The following is a 19910-nucleotide window of genomic DNA, read 5'->3' on the forward strand; positions in this document are numbered from 1 at the left end:
GTGGTGGTGGTGGCGGTGGTGGCCTCGAAAAGTCGGTGACTCCACCGAGTCCGACAAACGGTGTGCGATGTTGCCGCTAGTCGTTTCACGATGGCACACGCATATGCGCGTGCGCGTGCATATACATACATATGTACGAGTATCGCGATACCTCTAGCTCCATTTTAGCGTGATAAATTCTTAACTCTCTTCCTCCCCTGAATTCTTTATAAAGTACAATTTATGAAGAAGAAAAAATCCAAACGAAGGGAGCAGCTAAAAATGGATAAAAAAGAAACCTCGTTCGTCGCTTTTCGTACGCATAGATATACCTTCTTCTTATCGAGGTCAAAGTCCGCTCTAGACCTAGAGAATCGAGAAGAAGATCGAAATACGAGGCTGCGAATTCTTTCGATTCGTTTCTCCTCTCAGGAGACTCGATCGTTGCTGCCGCCACCGCCACCGCCGCCGCCGCCGCCGTCGTCGTCGTCGTCGTCGTCGTCGTATCTCTTTGCCTCCTCACCCTCCTTTTCCTCTCCCTTTCCTACTAGCCGCCTGTCGGTGCCTCGCTGAAAGATCGTGCGCAACGCGTTACTGCGCACGTGACGTCACGCAGATCCATGCTCAGGTAGCTCTCTCGGGTTGTAACGCCGCGAAAAAGGACGCTTCCTATTGATCTCAGTGACGTCACTCAAGGTCACGTCACGAGTTCTGTCCGTCCGTCCAACCGTCTACTCTCCGTCTTGTTGCACTATCTATCTATCCATCCATCTCCCTCTTTCTCGCTCTCTCCTAAGCTTTCTCTCACTATCTTTGCCATTCATACTTTCTTTCTTTAGTTTTCATCGTTACGTCGCGAATACCGTTGCAAAATCAGAACGTCTCTTTCCAGAGACGACCGAGTCCCTTCCATCGAACGTACCTGCGCAAATAGACTAGACAAGCCGACAACGGCCCCGACGAATCTACGAAGATCGATTGGATCTATCGAAAAGTTCTGTTCGCTTAGAGTACGAAGAAAACGCATCTATCGGTATCGACGAAAAACTAGACATTGTCGATCGAATCGTAAAACTATTAAAGATCAAACATTATCCTGCGTAGGATACGTAAAAATAAAATTCAAAAAGAAAAGTGCAAAGATGCGTTTTCTGTTATTTCCGAAACAGATGCGCAAAGGAAAAAAGAGAATGAAGAAGAAGGCACAGCGCGAGCGAAGTTTCGTTTCGTTTCGTTACGAAGCTGTCGCCTTCGGAATCGACACGTGCTCGGCCGTGAAGCGCACGATTCTAGCGCAACGTGCTCGCGCGAGAGAGTTAGTCGGCGAGTGACGGTGCGCGTGTGTGCTGCGTGTGAGAGAGAGAGAGAGAGAGACAGAGAAGACGGGAAGTCGTAACCCTTCTCTTTCCTTCGACGCGATACACGCACGCACGACGCACGCACTCGCGCGCGCGCGCACACATCCATTCCATAGCCGGTAACCGGGCAAAGTACGGACACCTTTCTGCGATTTGCGAAACTCTGCCACGAGCCACGAGCAGCGAGACAGCTCTCTCTTCTTCCTCGAGAAACGAGATCGATGCTTGTCGCATTTGTGCCAGCGACGCCAAAACTGAACCTCACGAACGTGTAACTCTATTGCCGAATCATAATTCGATGCGCTGCGTAAAGTAAGCCTAACAGGATTTCATCGAATCGCTATATAACGTTATCGCGATATAACTTTTGCATCGTTCCCAGCGTGATACGACGATTGTCTCGCAAGAACGTTGAAACGCGCGTAACGTCTCCTAAAAATAAAATCGTGCATAATCTTGTCATCGGTCGGCTCGTCACTCCAGTAAAACGAAGATTGATTCGAAAACAAAAGTAGAATGTTATCGACTAGATCGGACGAATATTTTCGTCGGAAGATTATTTCATTCGTCGGAGAGAATTTCAGGGAATCTGGAACACTCGCGGCGACTTTTTTCTTGGTGCCATTGACGTGGCAATTTAGACGGAAACGACGATAATCTCTTCTTCGATTTTCCTCTTCTTCCTCCGCTCTGCTCCATCGGACGCACAACGATCGCGTTCGTACGCACGAAGAGGTGCATACGTTCGAGCGACGCGTAGCAGGATCGATTCAACGAGAAGAAAAAAAGACGCGCTTGGCCCAGATTTAGAGATATCTCGCTCGGTCGACGACTCGAGGAGTAGCCTCGTATTATACCTTTACTTTTGCTTTACAAAGAAAGCAAAAGCCCTTTCTCCGCGGAGTCATTCTCGATCGAGCAGCGTTTCTAAAAAGACCCAAGTTTTTAATCTTCCATAACGCCATCAAACTTCGAAAGATCGCGTATACAGGTGTAACTACGCCGACGACTCGTCGAATCTGCTACGACCTATATTCCGTACTTGGGGAAAAAAAAAACTTTAGAGAAAAACGTTTTCAACTGGAACGGTTTCGCTTCGAAACGACTGCATCGGTATGCCCGTGGCTATCAACGGCACGATATCCCACGGACATCCTGGAAGGAACTCGGTAATCCCGCCTACGCGACGTTTCTTCTAATCGCGAGTAGACCCTCGCTTCGCGATACTCGATTCGTTCCAATCGACATCTCTCAATCGCGCATCGATGAACCTTGTCCGTCCAAAAGCCCGAATCCAACTACTACGAATTATATCGAAAAAAATGCAAACGTTTGTACCACCTCTATACGTATATACGTACAATTAGTAATCCATAACACAAAAGACGTAGAAAACGAGGTCGTCGTAGTCGATCGACGATTACTAATCCTCGATCGAAAGAATAATGGACGATTACGGAAGGACGGGACAATCGCGTCTTATTTACGCAAGCGGATGCGTCAGAGCGTCGACGTTTCTAACTCTCCTAATCTCCGAATGCTCAAGAACAAAGACCGCTTCGACGAATTTTAAGAAAGCGATGAATCGAACTATATCGCTCTCTTTCTTTCCCATCGAAGAAAATACTTTTCGATTTGGAATTTTATCGGACTGAATATATTTATCCGTAATAACGACGACGCGCCGTAGAAACAACAATAACGACGACGATGGTAGCGCTATGATTTCAGTGCATTCCATAGAGATCTTTCTTAACTGTCCGATGCGTCACGTACCCATATACGGTGATAGTAACGATGTTATCCTTTTAACACTTTGTTCCCGTACGTTTGAGTCTTTAGGAAAAATAAATTCGTCCAGGCGATCGACACGACCGAACGAACGAAAATTACCAACGTTAAAGGAAAATCAAAGTTTTGCGCGAGAGGTCGGTAAACTCTCTCTCTCTCTCTCTCTCTCTCTCTCGCGATCGAACAAAAACGAAATCTCGTGATACTTTCTTGAACGAAAAATATTGACAGTTAATTGGTATTAATGATAAAACCAATGAGATATACTTTCAGTATTGGCATCGATAAAACGTACGCTATCGATAAGAACGTTCGACGTTTGTGCGATCGCAATTACATATACCGATTTCTCCCGATCGAGAAATCTTTCCTACGTATCATCTGTTTGCGAAGCACTTAATTCAAAATCTCGTCGGTCGAAATCTCGATGGTCCACGTTTCGTTTCTCGACTAGCGCAAAGATTACAGCGTTCTCTCTCCCTCTATATATATATACGCGCACATACATATGCGCGTACACGTAGTCTTTGCGCTTCCAAAGTAGAATATTTAAAGAAATATCAACGAGCATATCGGTATCGTCGTTGTTGAACGAGATAGCGAATCGTTATCGATAGGAAAACAAATTTGATTTGAAAACACGGTCTGCGACCACGAACGAATTTCTAGATCGATTTCCCGAGTTTTACGCTACACGGCTTTTCGTTGTCCATCTTCGATCGCGATTGATTCGCTAAAAGCGAAGCATCGAATTTAACGATTCACGTCGATGACGCGAACGACGCGTTACATAATTTATATAATATACATCCGTACTATCGCGTACGATTTACGCAATCCTGACGCAAAATTAAGTGGAAAAAAAGAGCGAAGCTTACCTGATCGACGGTTCTCTGAAGGATCTGACATTTGTCGGTCTTGCCAGAGCTCATGTCCGTGGCGGAAATCAGCTCGGCAAGCTCATCGAAATACAGGTTCTCCTGGTTACGTCGTCGTTTTTCGTTAAGGCACTTGTTACTGTAAACGATCGAAAAGCAAACGTCATTTCGTACGGTGCCTCCGTTTTATCGGTAAATACATTTTAGGTCCAACTCGCCTATCCGTTCTCCTTAGAAAATTCCTCTCGTTTAAATATCTACTGAATTATATATCGTCGTGTGTATTTACTCACATCTGCGATTGCGGTTTGGCATCCGATTTCTTTCTTTTCTTGCCGATGCTACCGGTGATCGCGCTCATTTTGACCCACAGCGGGTCCAGCAGTTCACACGGGCTAGGCCTACGGACCGAAAAAAAGAAAAGCAACGTTGATACAAATTTCCTGTCACAAGTGGTAAACAGAAGTACGATCGAATCTCTAATGAGAAAATAATGGGCGTTACGCGTGACGCTGATCTAGATTTTCATTCGTCGCCGTCTACGGAAAAAGCGAAAGAGAAAGAAATATTTTGGTGAAAAAGTTAGAGGCGAGGAGATTCCAGAGAAAGGGAAAAGGAAAGAGAGTAACATTACGGTCGAACGTAACTCGGTCGCATGGTGTTCATGAGACTGGAAAGCAAGGTGAATCCATGGAATCCGATAATCACGCTATTCTATTGTTTCGCAGTATCTAACGAACTAGTAGGTATGTAGATCTTGGGCAACTTGTTTCAGATAAGTAGTCGTTTCTCTGTGGAAAACGGCACTTTCTGCCATCTCCCCCCCCCCCCCTCTCTCTCTCTCTCTCTGCGACTACGTCAAGCATCCACGCCGAAGCGAGCCTTGATCAATAACTTTTGCGCGCGAGAATACGAGCCTCTCACCGAGCGATCTTTCCCTGCGATCGCAAGGATTCCAATTTTCCGTCTTGCGGAAGAAAACACGGGAAACGTCCCGAAGATGGACAAATTCGGTTTCTTTTCTCTCGCGACAACGATCTTTCTTGTTACTCCTTCGGTCTCCATTATTACCGATACGCCGAAACTCTTGATCGCGAACGTCGTCGACTAGGAAACAACACCCACTGACTTTTTCATTCTTGCTACTGCACGATGCGCCATGAAACCGAACGGAACGGAACGAGCGAAACGGAGGGGATACGGTCGTCGGGAAGACGCGCGCACCCTCTTTCAATCCGATGAAAAGAGATGCAAAAGTAGGTGAGAGAGCGAACACGATCGGAGATCCTACGTCATAACTTATCACACAGAAAAGCACCTTGCATCGTGCCGTGCATCCACGTTGCTGTCAACTCGCTGCGCCTCTTTCTCTCTCTCCCTCTGCCCAGATTTATCCAGTCTCCTTCTCTTTTGGTTTCTCTTTTCGCCAGGCTAATAACAGCGAAGATAACGCTAAATTCCTGCAGAGAAGTGAAAAAAGAGAGACAGGCAGGAAGAACCTCTCCTCTTCTCTGCTTCTTTCGGTTTCTCTTTTCAACGGGTTAATAACGGGAACGATAACACGAAATTCTTGCGGAGAGGATGAAGAGAGAGAGACAACTTCTCTTCTTCTTTCGGTTTCTCTTTTCACCGCGTTGACTACGGCGAGAGCGAGAGCGAGAGAGAGAGAGAGAGACAATTTCTCTTCTTCTTCTCTTTCTCCCGTCACCTAATAGCAGCAACGACGGCACTAAATTCTAAGAGAAAGAGAGAGAGAGACGCTCGGCAACGACACCCGCACACACGCGTGTATCTCCCTTCTCCTTTTTCTAGTATACACCAACGTCACCAGATCATAGATCGACTCGTTTCCTATTATCAAGAGAGAGAGAGAGAGAGAGAGAGAGCGAGCAAGAGAAAGAGAGAGAAACAGAAAGAGCAAAGGTAAGGTACGAGAAAGAAGAAAAATCGTGACGCGAGCGAGCAAACTAGCGTGGCTCGGCTGTGACGCCACGCTCGGAGTATCGGTTGTGGGTCGACACGTAAATGCGGGACCTGTACCCGCGTGTAATATAGGTCAGTGGGCCAGGGCGATCATGGCAACGCGGACATGCGCGTCGAGCCCGCGAACGAGCGAGCGAGACGTTCTCGACTCTCTCGGAGTATATCTCTCTTTCCTTCTTTTATTTCTTTCGTTTCTTTCATTTGATTTTTTCAAAGAACGATCGTATCGAGGCTCCTAGGTTCGTACGAGGAGGAGAGGCACGCTCCTTCTTCGAAAGATACGCTTCCGATTTCGAGAAAGATTCAAAGATCGAACTATCGCGTAGTCCGACTCGTTTCGTAGAACAAAACCATGGCCCGAGCGACGTACGCAAGACGCACAATTTTTTTCGATACGCGAAGATCCGCTGAAAGTCGAAATTCTCGCAAAGTTTTCAAACGTTTTCGTTTTCATACGACTTTCATGCGACATTCTTCCTGCCTTCTAAAGTTCCGATCCCTCCAAGGTTGCGACCGTCTCTTTCTCGCATACCGATACGACCACTCATTCGCCTTCCTTCCAGTCGATATATATCGTCCTCCGTTGCGACGTTCGCTTCTAGCGCGCTTCCAATCACGGTAAACTCGCACTTTCACGGACGAACACCTGTTCTATCGAGCATTTTATTCGTTAACTATTCGGCCCGATCTCGACAATTCGTTTCGTAAGATCGAACGATTTCCCTTCCTTTTGTCTCCTTCGCCGCGATAACGTTCCCTTTTCCACACGACCGATCGACGAGGAAAGAACAACGAGGGGAATTTAGAAATAGACTTGGAAAGGCGGGGCGGCGTCGTCTCGTTTAATATTTAGTCTAGCGCGCGATATTAGAAACGTTCGAATCGAAAAGTGGAGTAGCGGTTCGCCAATGACCTTCTATGGCAGTCGACCGACCGACCGAACGAACGAACGAACGAACGAACGATCTCTGGAAAGATGCGAAAGATCTTTCGTAACGCGAATCGCTAGGCTAGATTTGACGAAAGAGAAAAAAGCGAATCGACGAAAGAGAACGATTCTACGATTCGATGACCGCGTCGCGCGCGTTCGTTACCGAGACATCAACCGGCTTTCACCGGGCAACCGAATTCGCTTTCAAAATTGCCATCGTCGGTCGTTCGAGAAGAGAGGCGACGTTTCGACGAAGATCGAAATCTCTGGAAATTCGAACTCGCCTAGGAAAGAACGGGCGAACCGGGCGACGGCCGAAAAATAAGAAACACGCCAAGATACGAGACGATCGATCCTTCTTAGCCGACGTATCGAAAGATAAATTCGTCGTAATCGATCGATCGGAATCGTCCGTAAAAAGAGGGCTTAGCTCGCGAATAAATTACGAATCGCGAGAAAAATCGAAAGAAGAAACTTTTCCTGACGATTTCGTAATCTTCCAAGTCGTGCTAACGGCCGCGATATCTCGATCGCCTTTAGGGAATCTCGACTCGTAAAGAAAATCTTTGCTCGAGGACGGAGCTCTAGGGCTCGGGGGAGAGCGGGTAAGGGGGAACGGCAAACGTGCGAGGACGACGAAGGAAAGTGAACCTGAACTCCGTAAAGAAGAATCGGAACGGCGAAAGCGTAGGTCACTAACGGAGAGGTGGGTATACACACATCGGTAGTAGTTAAGCGCAGAAACTCTCTGGTCGATGGCCGTGGCTGAGGTACTCGCGTCTTTGGAACAGTTTACGAGCGCGTGCCTATACCAGAGAAGTGTGTTACTAGCGAAGCGTAACCGAGAGACCTCGACCAAATTAAATGTGCGGTCACTTCCTACGAACAGCCGCGAACTAGCCACCGTTTTATCTTTTTATCGTTTCCAGCGGGGAAAACTCCGACTGCTCCGGTATCGAGACGATCTACGAATCTCCGATCGCGCGAACGTTTCCTCGTCGTTCTAAATTTAAATAAAAACATTCGAAAAACGTTTACGACCGTCGACCGAATCTTTTCGCCGAACGCGAAAGTAAGAAATCGAAAGAGACACGTAGAAAACGAAGCTGAGACGTACGTTCGAAGGGTCATTATCGTTTTTCAACGAAACAAGAAGGAAAGAAGAAAGAAGGAGAAAAAAAATGAAAGAAAAACGCGCGTCCTCGTTTCGCCGAGAGCTCGGACACACCACCATGGCGTTTCAGCGACCGACGTACCGTTCTCGGCATCGATCGAACTTTAAACCGATACGCCTCGATGACGTCTCTACGATCTCTTCCATCGACGAGCGTCGCTCGGTCGCTCTTTCTTCCCTCCCACCCCCTCTCTCTCTCCTCCTCCTCCCCTCCCCTCGCTCCCTCTCCCAAGTTCGTGCTTTCGAACAGCTGCCAGATTGAACTTGTAGCACCAGCTGGATACTCGGAACGACTCTCCATTTCTCTCTCGCGGCAACCTGAAATTCGCTTTTGGCTCGGTCCCATTTCGATCGTTCGACTCGCTCGAGATACCTCGATCGGAATTCGAGCGAGTCGGTTTTTCTCTTTTTCTTTTCGATAAACGATATAATAAAGGCTACGGGTAATGCATCGAGCGCGCCTAATACGAACGCACGAATTCGAAGCAACGTGCCTTTGTAGGGAGTTAATCGGCTCGTGCGCGCGCGTGTGCGTGGCGAAAAACTAGCTGCGAGAAAAGACCGAAAGACCGCCGTACAATACGAGGTATACTGCTATGCTCGATGAGATGCTAATGATAAACACGATGTAGACGTAACGTGGGAAGGGAGAGAAATAGTTGCCATGTCGACAGACGACGCCGCCTCGGTGTCCCCGCTGTTGCTATGATGACGTAACTCGCGTCTTTACGTCACGGGAGGAAGAGAGAAAGAGAGATGGAGAAAGAGGAGAGAGGGAGTGGTTTAGACGCGACGCGACGCGTCCTCCTCACCCCCATCTCTCCTCCGCTGTCCAGGCAGCCCCGCTCTTCTAGGGCAGGACAGCGTTACGTAACGAAGATCAATACGACGGATCGATCATTTTTTCTTTCTTTCTTTTTTTTTTTTTTTTGTTTCTTTCTTCGTCCAGGGACTCCTTCCTCCTCTCGACTCCTCGGTGATCGCGCGGAAAACGTCGTTCGCGAGTCGTGGAAAAAGAAATTTCCTTCTTGGAAAATGCGTACACCGAAAATGGTCGCACCGAACTCGCTCCGTTAAGGATCATGCGAAAACCGTCGAAGTCGTCGGCGTTCGAGCGAGTGCGCGACCTCCTCCTACGATTCCGAACTAGTATCGTCATCTCCGAAAAGAGCGTCAAAAGTCTTTCCCGGGGAGAGATTTTTCTTCTTTCTTCCGTTTTCTGTTTTTCGTCTTTACCTCTTACGCGCCGGGGGATGCGTTTTTCGCGACTTTGTCGACTTTTAACGCGGAAGATTCTCAAAACAGAGAACTGGCGCGCAACGGAGGACGCTCGAACACGACGTAAGAAAGATAATAGCTATCGAAGCGAAGACGAGGACTGCGGACGCGAAAGAAAAAGATGATGACACGTTGAGAGTATCAATATTTGTGTAGGTGGACGTACGATGACGAGGCTCGATCGCGACTAACTTTGCCGCTCGAATTTCCGCTGCGGTCGTTGCTGCGGGTACCGTCGACGTCAGCAGTTGAAACGCTAGACGAACGCGGGATCGAGGAACGCACTTGCAACTTCGAAATCGTTGATATCGTCGATCGATCGGGATCGAACCGTAGGAAGGAAATTTCGTGTGGAACGATACGCACGTAGATCCGTACCTACGTACGTCGCGTTGTAACGCATAGAACGCGCATAGGTTACGCGTTTACACGTAACGCATCGGTCACAGGGCTTGGCACGGATCGATAGTAGACCCTCTCTCTCTCTCTCTCTCTCTCTCTCTCTCTCTCTCTGCTCGACGAATTTCGAATAAGGGCTGCTTCCTCTCTTTTATTTCTCTCAGAAGCGCATCTACCGAAAATGCGGGGATTTGCGGACCGCGTAGATCGTGCCTCGAAACACGAAGAAAAAGAAACGGGAGGGAGAGAGAGAGAGGGAAGAGGAGCGAGTTCTTAGAACGTCGTCGTACGCTCCTCTCTCTCTCTCTCTCTCTCTCTCTCTCTCTCTCTCCCTCGACGTTAAAATTAAAATCCGGTCGTCGGAGAACGTCTTGTTGCATCGAAAGGGAGCAAAATTTCATGCGAAAGAACGGCCGAAAAGCCGGACAGATTATAACGCGTACACGATTCTCCGCGAGGCCGGCTGCCTCCAAGGTCAAACCCTTGTACCTCCCCTTTTACCGATAGCAAGTATTCCTTCTTTTCAGTTCCCTGAGAAAGAACTCGAACGTTTTAGAACGCGCGTCTTTGTCTCGGCAAAAATTACGCGCGAAGCCTTCTCGACGGACGCGTCCGTTTTCAAAGGTTCAATTTTTTCAACGACTCTACGCGTCTTCGTATCTCGATACAAATTGAACGACATTTAACGACGGGTACGCTAACGCGGATGACGTTTTAACCTTATAAAACGCTTTAAGGATCGATGCGAGAAGCATGGTCGATAGGAAATACCAACTCGCTCTGAATTTAGAACCGGCGGACTATGTGCGAAAGAACGAGTTGGAAGAGTTTTGATTCGATGGGAAAAAGTCCGAAGGAAGCGTAAGTTGCGCGCGCGCACGTTATGCCAAGTAGGCATATACCGTGCGAGCTGGACTGACCTGCCCCACGAGAAGCATCGACGGGCATCGATGTAAATCGCGGTTGGTATTTTCAAACCGAGTGGAAACTCGTCGATGAATATGGAGGGAGAGGGGAGAGATTTTAAGACCGAGCACTCTCTCGTACGTTAGACAGTAGCAACGGTACGAAAAAATAACAGGTTTCCGGTTTTGATTTGGCATCAACTATCGTACTTTGCGCGTATTGCCAGTAGCCGTTGCTAGTACATTCCGCTACTGCGGTTCAAATCTTTCCTTTTCTCTTTTTTTTCCTTCTTTGTTGTTTCGAGTAAAGACGAACGGCCGATGCGAACGTTAAATGGCGTAATAGTGCCAGCCGATCGCGAGCAGTCGACGAGAAATTTCAATTTTGTTATCTCTAATCGCAGAGATTATAGCGTATATGTGTACGAAAGGCGAAGGCGATAAAAACGAGGTAACGATGTGGATGGACTCGTTACGACGACAGTTCGAAGATTAGCGATACGTCTACGGAGACTTGCACTATTATATAAATCGAGTCGAACCCCTCGCATCTTATCGAAAAATATTTTCATGAAGCGACCCTACGTCTCGACGAATACTCGTCCTAAACTACCGTACCGAGCGAGACTAGATCGAACGAGTCGAACCGCCTTGGAAGGAACGCTCGAGTTTCGATAAAGAATTATTAAAATGAAAATTATCTAAGCGGAATAGAATTCGGCTCGTCGAGGAAACAGAAACGCGTTTTCGTAGAGGCAACGCGATCGTGGTTTCGAAGCGAAACTAGATATATCGTTCGGTTAGGTTATATAATAATAATAATAATGGCCGAGACTAGGCGTATACGGGCAAAATTCGTGGCCTTCGGAGAACAAAGGGTTCGAGGGAGCCTTATAGAATCTGTCTACGGCTAGGGCGTTTAGGTTCTTTTTACGGTGCGCCGCACGGTTAGGGCAGGACAGTGCGGAACGTGGAGGGAGAGGGGAGGAGAAACGGAGCGGAGCGAAGCGTTCAAGACGCAAAATGAAATTCCACACGCTTCGCTTCTGCCGAAATGCGAACGCTCCCTTCGGAGACAGGATACTCTATACGTTTCGACCTTGTCTCGAAAGCACGTTTACCGATATTCCGAATACACCTTTCTATGCACGGAACTCGTTTGACACGGGGCAGCTTCACCACCGCTCCTCGACGAATCGAATCCTTTTCTTTCAGCATTTTGCCAAATTCTTTCTTCGTTCCTTTATGTTTAACGCTCGAAAAGTCCGAATCGTAAACACGTCCAAGTACCCATATTATTATGAAAGCAAAGTTTATCGATTTCCCGGTGTAAAAATCGTCGAGGCCAAGACACGTCGAGGAAAGAACGCGTGCCGTACTCGAATTCCTCCGCACACACGACTCCCGTGTGCGTTTCGACACCGCGCGGCGACGCAATCGCTTCGTGCGAAGCGTGAAATTGTATAGTGAATGTCGTTAGGAACAACCATGAAATACTTCGAGCGAACATAATGGAAATAAACGAGTCCCCGGCGAGTCGATAAGTAAGTACCGGCATTTCATCCGTCCATTTCCATCCGATAGTTATATTTTTTATACGAACGAGAAATTTCCAAATAAATTAGACCCTGAGATTTATCATTGTTCTCCCGTAGCGGACTTGAAATTTTTCACGTCTACGTTTCCAGCCATTGTTTCGCGAAAGAGATGAATCATAAATCCAAGTATAGTCCTCTTTCGAGGATACCGTCTTACATCAGAACCTCCGCTCTCTAAATTATTACACAAACGAGGTAAACGAACACGATAGCTCCCCGTCTGGATGCTTTTTAAGCGTTAACGATCAATTTTTATTCAATTTCAGCGGGCATTGGCAAATTCGTAAAGGTGCTTGGACGAAAAAAATGGCAAGTAAAAACGGAGGAAAAACGGAGGTGAACGTGTAGGGGGAGGAGAGAGAGAGAGAGAGAGAGAGAAAAGTATTCTACTCCACTGGTCTACGTCGGCCGCGTTATTGGGTGATGGAGGCAGGCGTGGTACATTCGACGACCTTGACCCCTGTTCTCGACTGGCGCTCGTTCTTCGTAGACCGGTCGATATGTGCCGCTCTCCATCCCTCCGCGATATAACGTCGTTCCCTCGTCCCCTCTTTGCCTCTCGTTCGGGAGGGCGAGAGAGGCAGCGAGCGAGCGAGCGAGCGAGCGAGAGAGAGAGAGAGAGATCGTTTCTCTCGACGAGCGGCGTCGGCGTCGTCGTCGCCATCGTCGCGTCGCTACTGCCATCCTCCCTCGGTTTCCTCCTCCCTCCTCTTCGTCCTTCACCCTCTCTACTCCTACTCTTCCTACTTCTTATTATTGTAGTCGTGCCTTCTAGTCCGTAGTCCGGTGCAATGTGTTCGTGAACGCGTTGTATCGATTTCGCGGATGCCGCCACAGTCGACGCAGACTATATCCACGTTTAACGTAGCACAATTTTCAACCGAATTCGAATCCGCTTTCGATCGGGCCTTTTTCTCCTTTCAGACGGTCAGTGTTTTAGGGATCGCGAAGGATACTTTGGAAAACGAGCTCCATCGTAAAGTTCCTCCCGATCGGAGATTCTACAGCCAGACATGTTTTTTCTTCCGCGCGATTACTTCATTCAATTTCGTTCTTTCTCCGCTAAAATCTACGATAGCTAGGTCGACGATAAAAGCGATATATCGGGCACGCGCGAAATAAAATTTGATTTTTTTCCTTCGCCGAAGATCTCGAATCGTCGTTGAAGCGACCAACTCGTCGGACGCGATCGGCTCGGTATCTCGTGACCGGAATACGATACCTACGATAGAGCGTCGAAGACGTCGACCGTTATGTTTCTTAGTCGAAGAAAAAGGTGGAGGAGTGGCAGCGAAAACGACGCGCTTATTCGCCGATGCTAGCGATCGCGATATCGAAGGAGAATCGAACGTCAGGCGTTTCCTACGCGCAACGACGAACGAGGAGAAATTAATAAGAAATTTTTAACGAGAACCTTACCCCCTACAAACGACGATACGAGCATTTCTCTCTCAAACTCCCTGGAAACGAAAGGGTCACGTGCTTGCTTTGGGCCAGTGCCACGAAAGACACACAAAAATATCATACTCGCGTCACGAAGTCGCGGAGAATCGAGAGAAATTCGCATTAACCTAAAGAACACGCTTCTTCCAAACGCCTTGTGAATTCTGCTTGAATTTTTAGTAAAAACAATATTCTCTCTGTGCCGAGTTTCTCTCACAAGTAGCGACAACACGCGGTGTGCCGTAACAGCGGCATGCCACGCCGTTAAGCTTGTGTAACGTAGTTTACTTCCATGGTCATCCCCTCGACGTCGCCTAACTTTCTAGACAAAACTGCCTACTCCTCTCTCTCTCTCTCTCGAGCAGCAGCAGCAGCAGCAGCAGCAGCAGCAGCAGCATGCGCACACTCGGCGTCGACGATTTTGATCCTTTTGCTCGGCCGTGGCTTCGCTTCTTGCGTTGCTTTACCGAGAAAACGTAATTTTAGCCCCCACCGAGTGGCAGGTAGGAAGGTAGAAGAAGCGGGTGCATGCCTAAATTGCCGAGGAAACGAGGCCTCTTTACTTCTTTCTCTCCGAGGGCTCTCCCTCACCCTCGCTCGTCTCCCTCCCACCCTCTCTCTCTCTCTCTCTCTTATTGGATCTTCCCGAGATTGGCCGATACATAAAGATCGAAAAATAAGAAACGTACCGAGCGAGTTTTTAGCGATACTTTTAAGACGATCGTTACGCTCAACTTTTGCTTCCTCGTCGAGCTTACTTTGCCTTCGAAGGGGAGGGAGATAGAGAAGGGGGTAGAAAGGTCGTTAACCTCGGATTCCGTTCGAGCGGATTAATAAGAAATGACGTCAAGGTAACGAACTAACATTTTTTTAACGAAAAGAAATACTCTCAACGTCAACGGCACCAAGACGGAATTTATGAACGTCCACGACCCTGTTATCATACGGGACCGATCGATATGTATACGGGCGGGAATCGAGAAAGCGGTTAACTCTCGAAGCAAACGTACGACTGATCGATATTTCCTGCAGTCGAAATTATTCAAATGCCATTCAGAGACGAAAGATTAGACGGCGTTCGATGCTCCGAATGTCCCCACTCTCTTTCGATTTCGCGCAGCAGAATCAGCGTTTTCGAGATAAAGTCGATCGAAGCTTGGACGTCGAGAATAAGATAGAACTTTTTCGAGAGGAATTAAGAAGGCGATGCATTCGACCGACACGTCCGAGTGGAGGGGAACTGAAACTAGGAAGGGCCGGCCGGAAGGGCCTGATCCGAAACAGACGGAGAGTATACGCTCAATGGGAGAGGGAGGCCACATAAGAACAGCCGCGTGTGCCTCGTGGCCTGGAGTTGGCACAGTCGTCGTCGCCGCCGCCTCCACCACCACCGCCACCGCCACCGCCACCGCCACCGCCACCGCCCGCCGCTTTGCCGACTGCTTGCCTGCTGTTGACCTTGAGAAGATTCCTCTCTATGAAGGAACTACACGACGTAGGATCTAACGGTGGTCGTTTGTTCCCTCTAGTTCTTCGACTATCGGCCAAGTAAGCTAATGACGAAAAATATGCCGATAATTCGCCATGATTGCCTACCTCTGAAATCAGACCCTTCATCAACGAAGCCTCGGGGACGTCGAAATTATGCGAAATTGCCCGAGTCAAAGAAATCGACCGATTTTTTCGACCGGCAAGACAAATAAACTAATAAAATGCGAAATACTACTTCCTGCAATAGAGAGAAGATTACGTTAAACGCGTCTTAGGGTTTTCCTCTTTGAATTTTACGCATAAGTTTCCGATCGTTTCTACGAGGGATACGAGTGGATGAATTAGAAAAGAAAATATCGGTAAGTAAGAACGTGATAGTTTCTCTAAAAGGAAAAATTGTATCGAAAATAGGTATATCTTACGATTTCCCTCTCGAAACGCTCAAATTTTCTTTACGATCAACGACACAAGGAGGTCACGCAACTTGTCGGCCAATCAATGTCAGCGCCGAGGCAAACATCCACGGAACGATTAAAGATATCTTGACACTGTATAGTAATCGTTGTTAAGCGCGTTGAATACTAAAAATAACGTATTTACGACGGACGTTGATATCGTACCTCTCCTCCTTCTTCCCGCCCGATCCCCAATCCGAAGAAACGCAGTGTTACTCGTCATCGAATAAAATTTCTTCGGCTAATAATGCTCCTCCTTGTAGAGAGAGAGAGAGGGGGGGAGGGAGAGAGAGCGAGAGAGAGCGAGAGAGAGAGAGAGAGCGAGAGCGAGAGCGAAAAAGAAAGATAGAAGCAACGAGCATGGCCCGTGGCTTTCTTCTCGATGACGAATCAACGAATTTCGCGTTTCTACGTTTGATACAGGGGAGGAGAGGCAAGAGGGAGAAGAGAATAAAGTAACGTAGAAGGAGTGGAAGTCGTTTCGATTCGCGCACGCAAATTCGATGCAACGACGCGCGATCCGAATCGTAACTCGTTATATAACAGCACGGCGTGAACGATAAAGGCTAAAGAAGAAACGATGTTTCGGCCGACTCGACTTCACGCCGCTTCCAATTTTCAAACTCGCTCTCCGCGTATCTCAACTTTCTTCGCGAATCGAGACGATCGATGCTAACGTAGCGCACCGGAAATAGCGACAAGGAGGATTTAGGAAAAAGGAAAAGAAGAAGAAGAAGAAAAAAAGAAAAAAGAAAAAAGAAAAAAGAAAAATGGACAAACTTACCCTGCATTTTCAGCCGTAGCAATGGACATGTGCCTCCTCTCACGGAGAATAGGCGCGGCGTCGCATTGCCGGGGAAGATCCGTGCAAAATGTCTGAAAATCCAAAGACACCTCTGCCGAACGAGTCACGTTAGAACAAAGATGCACGAGTTCACCGAACTCACGGGGAACGACGATTTTTCTCTACGTACATTCACCGTATAAGAAGAAAGAGAAGAAAGGAAGAGGAGGAAGAAGAAAAGAAGAGAGCGAAACGAAACGAAACGAAAACGATAATAGCCGAAGAAAATAATAGCGAGCACAAGTTTTCACCAAACTACTTTCTTCCGAAGCACTTCCGAAATTGGAGTTTTTCTTTCTCTTCGTTCACGATTCGTCGTAAAACGAGGCCTATCGCTCTCTCTCTCTCTCTCGTTGGCCTCTCGTTTATCGAAGTTCACCGGTATCCTTCTTCTTCTCCTTCTTTTTCTCTTCGTCTTCTTCGTCTCGATGAGAAATGAAGATGATACGAGAGCGGCAGCGAGAGTCGCCGAGACTTTCACGGGAATCGTGAAATCTAACGTTTTCGAACGACGAAACGACGTCAACGACGTCCACGACGTCAACGACGTCAACGACGTCAACGACGAGGACGACGAGGACGGCAAAGCCGGTGACGACCTCCTCCCCGTCTTCCTCCTTCTCCTCGATCCCTTTTTCTCTACACGAGCAAGATAGCCCGATCGAATTCCTCTTCTTCTTCTTCGCCACTCCCGTAACATTCAGTTTGAACATAATTTTCAATCGTCGAACTCCTCGACGACGACGCGACCGTCCTCCGCCCTCCTCCACCTCCACCTTTACCGCTTTTTCCCTTATACTCCTCACGGTTCTAATTCTCTCGTGTCGATTGTACGAAACCTTAACGATTCGTCGATCGATTCTAAAACGTAAGAGAAAACATTCGTTATTAGAAATCTCTTCGGTGCCTTTCTTCGCCTAACGAAAACCCTCTATCTTTCTTTTCGATTGGCTCGGGCAACGCGTCGCATCGGGTTGGCCGATACGTAACGTCAGCGATTTCAAAATCCCTCGTTCGCTCTGGAAGAACTTATCTCGTTTCAATAACAGATTTAGAGAGGAGATCGTTCGTACGGACCGCGAATTTTCTCGGGGAAAACTTCTTTACGACGATTTACGAACGATCGAGACATTGCGTCTGTCCTCAATGCCCTCGTAATTCCAACTTTCGCGTAAAAAAACGAACGAAGAGATATCAGCGGATCGACGACGACGACTCTGAATATCGTCCCGCGTTATTCTTCGTCGTCGTATAAATATTATTAATAGTGATAATCAATATCGATATATCCCTACAAGTGGGGGGAGGGAAAAAACACCATCTCGAAAAAAGAAGATTTTCCTAGAAAGGTGCATCTTGTAAAAAAAAATCCTTTGACGTAGTCTTCCTCGCGACACCGAACAACTTCCTTGTTTTTCTATTTTAATTAACAACTCGACGAAGGGTTTACGGATAATCCGTATATCGATATCGAATGCTACACTCCATCGCTACGTAGAGATTGGCAAACGTACTCTCTTCGAAACGTTGAAATATTTTTTATCGATCATTCGTTCGTGTCCAAAGTATCCCAGTTTTACGCGTTACTCGGTCGTATCCACGTGGTACGGCTAGGTTGTTTCAAAGAAACGAGCATCTCCTTACCAAAGAAACGTAGTTGCGATAAGAAATTATTATCTGTCAGATAGCGCATTGTTAATCCGAATGCCCTCGTTTATCGACCTCGAGTCATCTCAAAATCGATATATATATATATATATGCATCCGTGTGTGTCTATATATATATATACACACCCACGTCATACCTATGTGCGCGCGCGCGCGCGCGCCCGTTTAAAAATGATCAAAAAATTGCATTTTAAGCATAGAATTTAGATACGTGAAGAACGATAAACTCGATGCCTACCCACGAAATAGACGTTATCGTTCTGAACTCGTTACGACTCGAGGGATTTCGAAAAGTGGGCCATTTATTGCTCTATCGCAACAACGATGACCCGAATTCGAATCTTTACACGACTGAGCCTGGCAACATTTCGTCTTGATTATTTATTCGAGCATTCGAAACATCCCTCTCTGCGACATATCGCGTAACTTTAACGCTACGACTCTCTAGCGTCTCTTTTAAAAATATTATCGATATCTTTGCAATCGTTAGATCGACCTAGGTTAGTCGAGTTTACTCGATCGTCTTTCCTCCTTTCGAGCCGCTACCAAATTGACAGATTTAATAAAAATAGGTTGCTATTCCTCGCGACACATTACTTTCCTCTATTATTGGCCAACCCGATACCATACTATCGCATCGAAACAAAATACTATGTCAAACCCGATAACTTTCGCGTTGGATAATTTTTGATTTGACACGGGCGAAGAGAGGATTGGATCGTAAAGGGTAAATAATGTAAAATAATTATGTAAGATCTTTGACAACAAAGAGAATACGAGGTAATTGTAACGATGATGAATCGTTATCTAGAGATAAAGGAGAATCTCTTGGAAAGAAACGTCTCGAGTGACACGAGCGTAGTCAACGTTCTCTCGTAATAATCGCACGCACAGCGATCCATCGAAATTCGAGTCGCTTTTCGAAGTCTCGCGAGCGAGCGAGCGAGCGGGCGAACGAAGAAATGAACGAACGAACGAACGTCTCGTGACGCGCCTCTTCGTTTGCAAACTTATATATGTATCTCGTAACGTTAACGCGCGGGGCATGCGCATTGGGCCGTGCGAAGGTGGCTACGTTCTTCGATTCTACGAAGCTTCGTCTCGCCGAAGGGACGAGGGGTGGGGGCCCGCAGAGAAAGAAAGAGAGAAGGAGAGAGAGAGAGAGAGAGAGAGAGAATCGTCGCGCGCATACTTTTTCTCCGATATTTTGGATCTCTTTCTCGTCATTTAAATCGAATATATTCTCGATATTAAAACGTCGCATAACCTCGACAATCTCTTCTTCGAAATGTTTTCGTCTACACCTGTTTGGTTTATTTCGATCTAACGTTAGTCGGTTTTCGAGTTACAACGTCACATAACCTCAAAGGTCTCTCATTCGGAGCATCGTCACGTATATCCGCGTTTCAAGATTTAAATCGAACGTATTACGATGTTTTCGATCACAACAAAAGCCTAACCTCCTTTACCCTTTGAAGTATTTTCACGTCCACGATACGTAGTCGAATGAAAGATACGCACGAAACGAATTTTCATCGTTATTGCTTTTCCTTTACCTTCCTTCGGAAACGTGCTCGATACGTCTTTCCAACGACCGAAAAAGAGAGGTTATGCGTAGGATTTGTCGTTAAATCGCGATAAACTATCGAGACAGAGATCGAGAGAACAAGGATGGATACGCGTGTACGCTTTAACGACGTACCGGATAACGTACGACGTTACGATAAGTATCGAG

The 19910-nt window shown here is 47.2% G+C and overlaps 1 protein-coding gene across 13 annotated transcripts in view; it reads right to left on the minus strand.

The window, feature by feature from the left end:
• Positions 1–19910, minus strand: part of LOC122635426 (nuclear receptor coactivator 2-like) — a 39284-nt gene that overhangs the window by 19222 nt on the left and 152 nt on the right. For 5 of the 13 annotated variants that reach the window (XM_043825637.1, XM_043825648.1, XM_043825638.1 and 2 more), the window contains exons 1-3: positions 16448–17449; positions 4300–4407; positions 4007–4145 (exon numbers count right to left, since the gene is read on the minus strand). In XM_043825637.1, coding sequence (XP_043681572.1) covers positions 4007–4145; positions 4300–4407; positions 16448–16476 — 276 coding nt within the window. In that variant the 5' untranslated portion in view covers positions 16477–17449. Of the gene's footprint in view, positions 1–4006; positions 4237–4299; positions 4408–4653; positions 4832–4930; positions 5279–12669; positions 12789–16447; positions 17451–19910 lie in introns of those variants that run through there. The other 8 variants (XM_043825636.1, XM_043825649.1, XM_043825646.1 and 5 more) reach the window with 7 other exon arrangements.

This window comes from Vespula pensylvanica, chromosome 18 (assembly GCF_014466175.1).
Source record: "Vespula pensylvanica isolate Volc-1 chromosome 18, ASM1446617v1, whole genome shotgun sequence".
In the NCBI taxonomy this organism is placed as follows: domain Eukaryota; kingdom Metazoa; phylum Arthropoda; class Insecta; order Hymenoptera; family Vespidae; genus Vespula; species Vespula pensylvanica.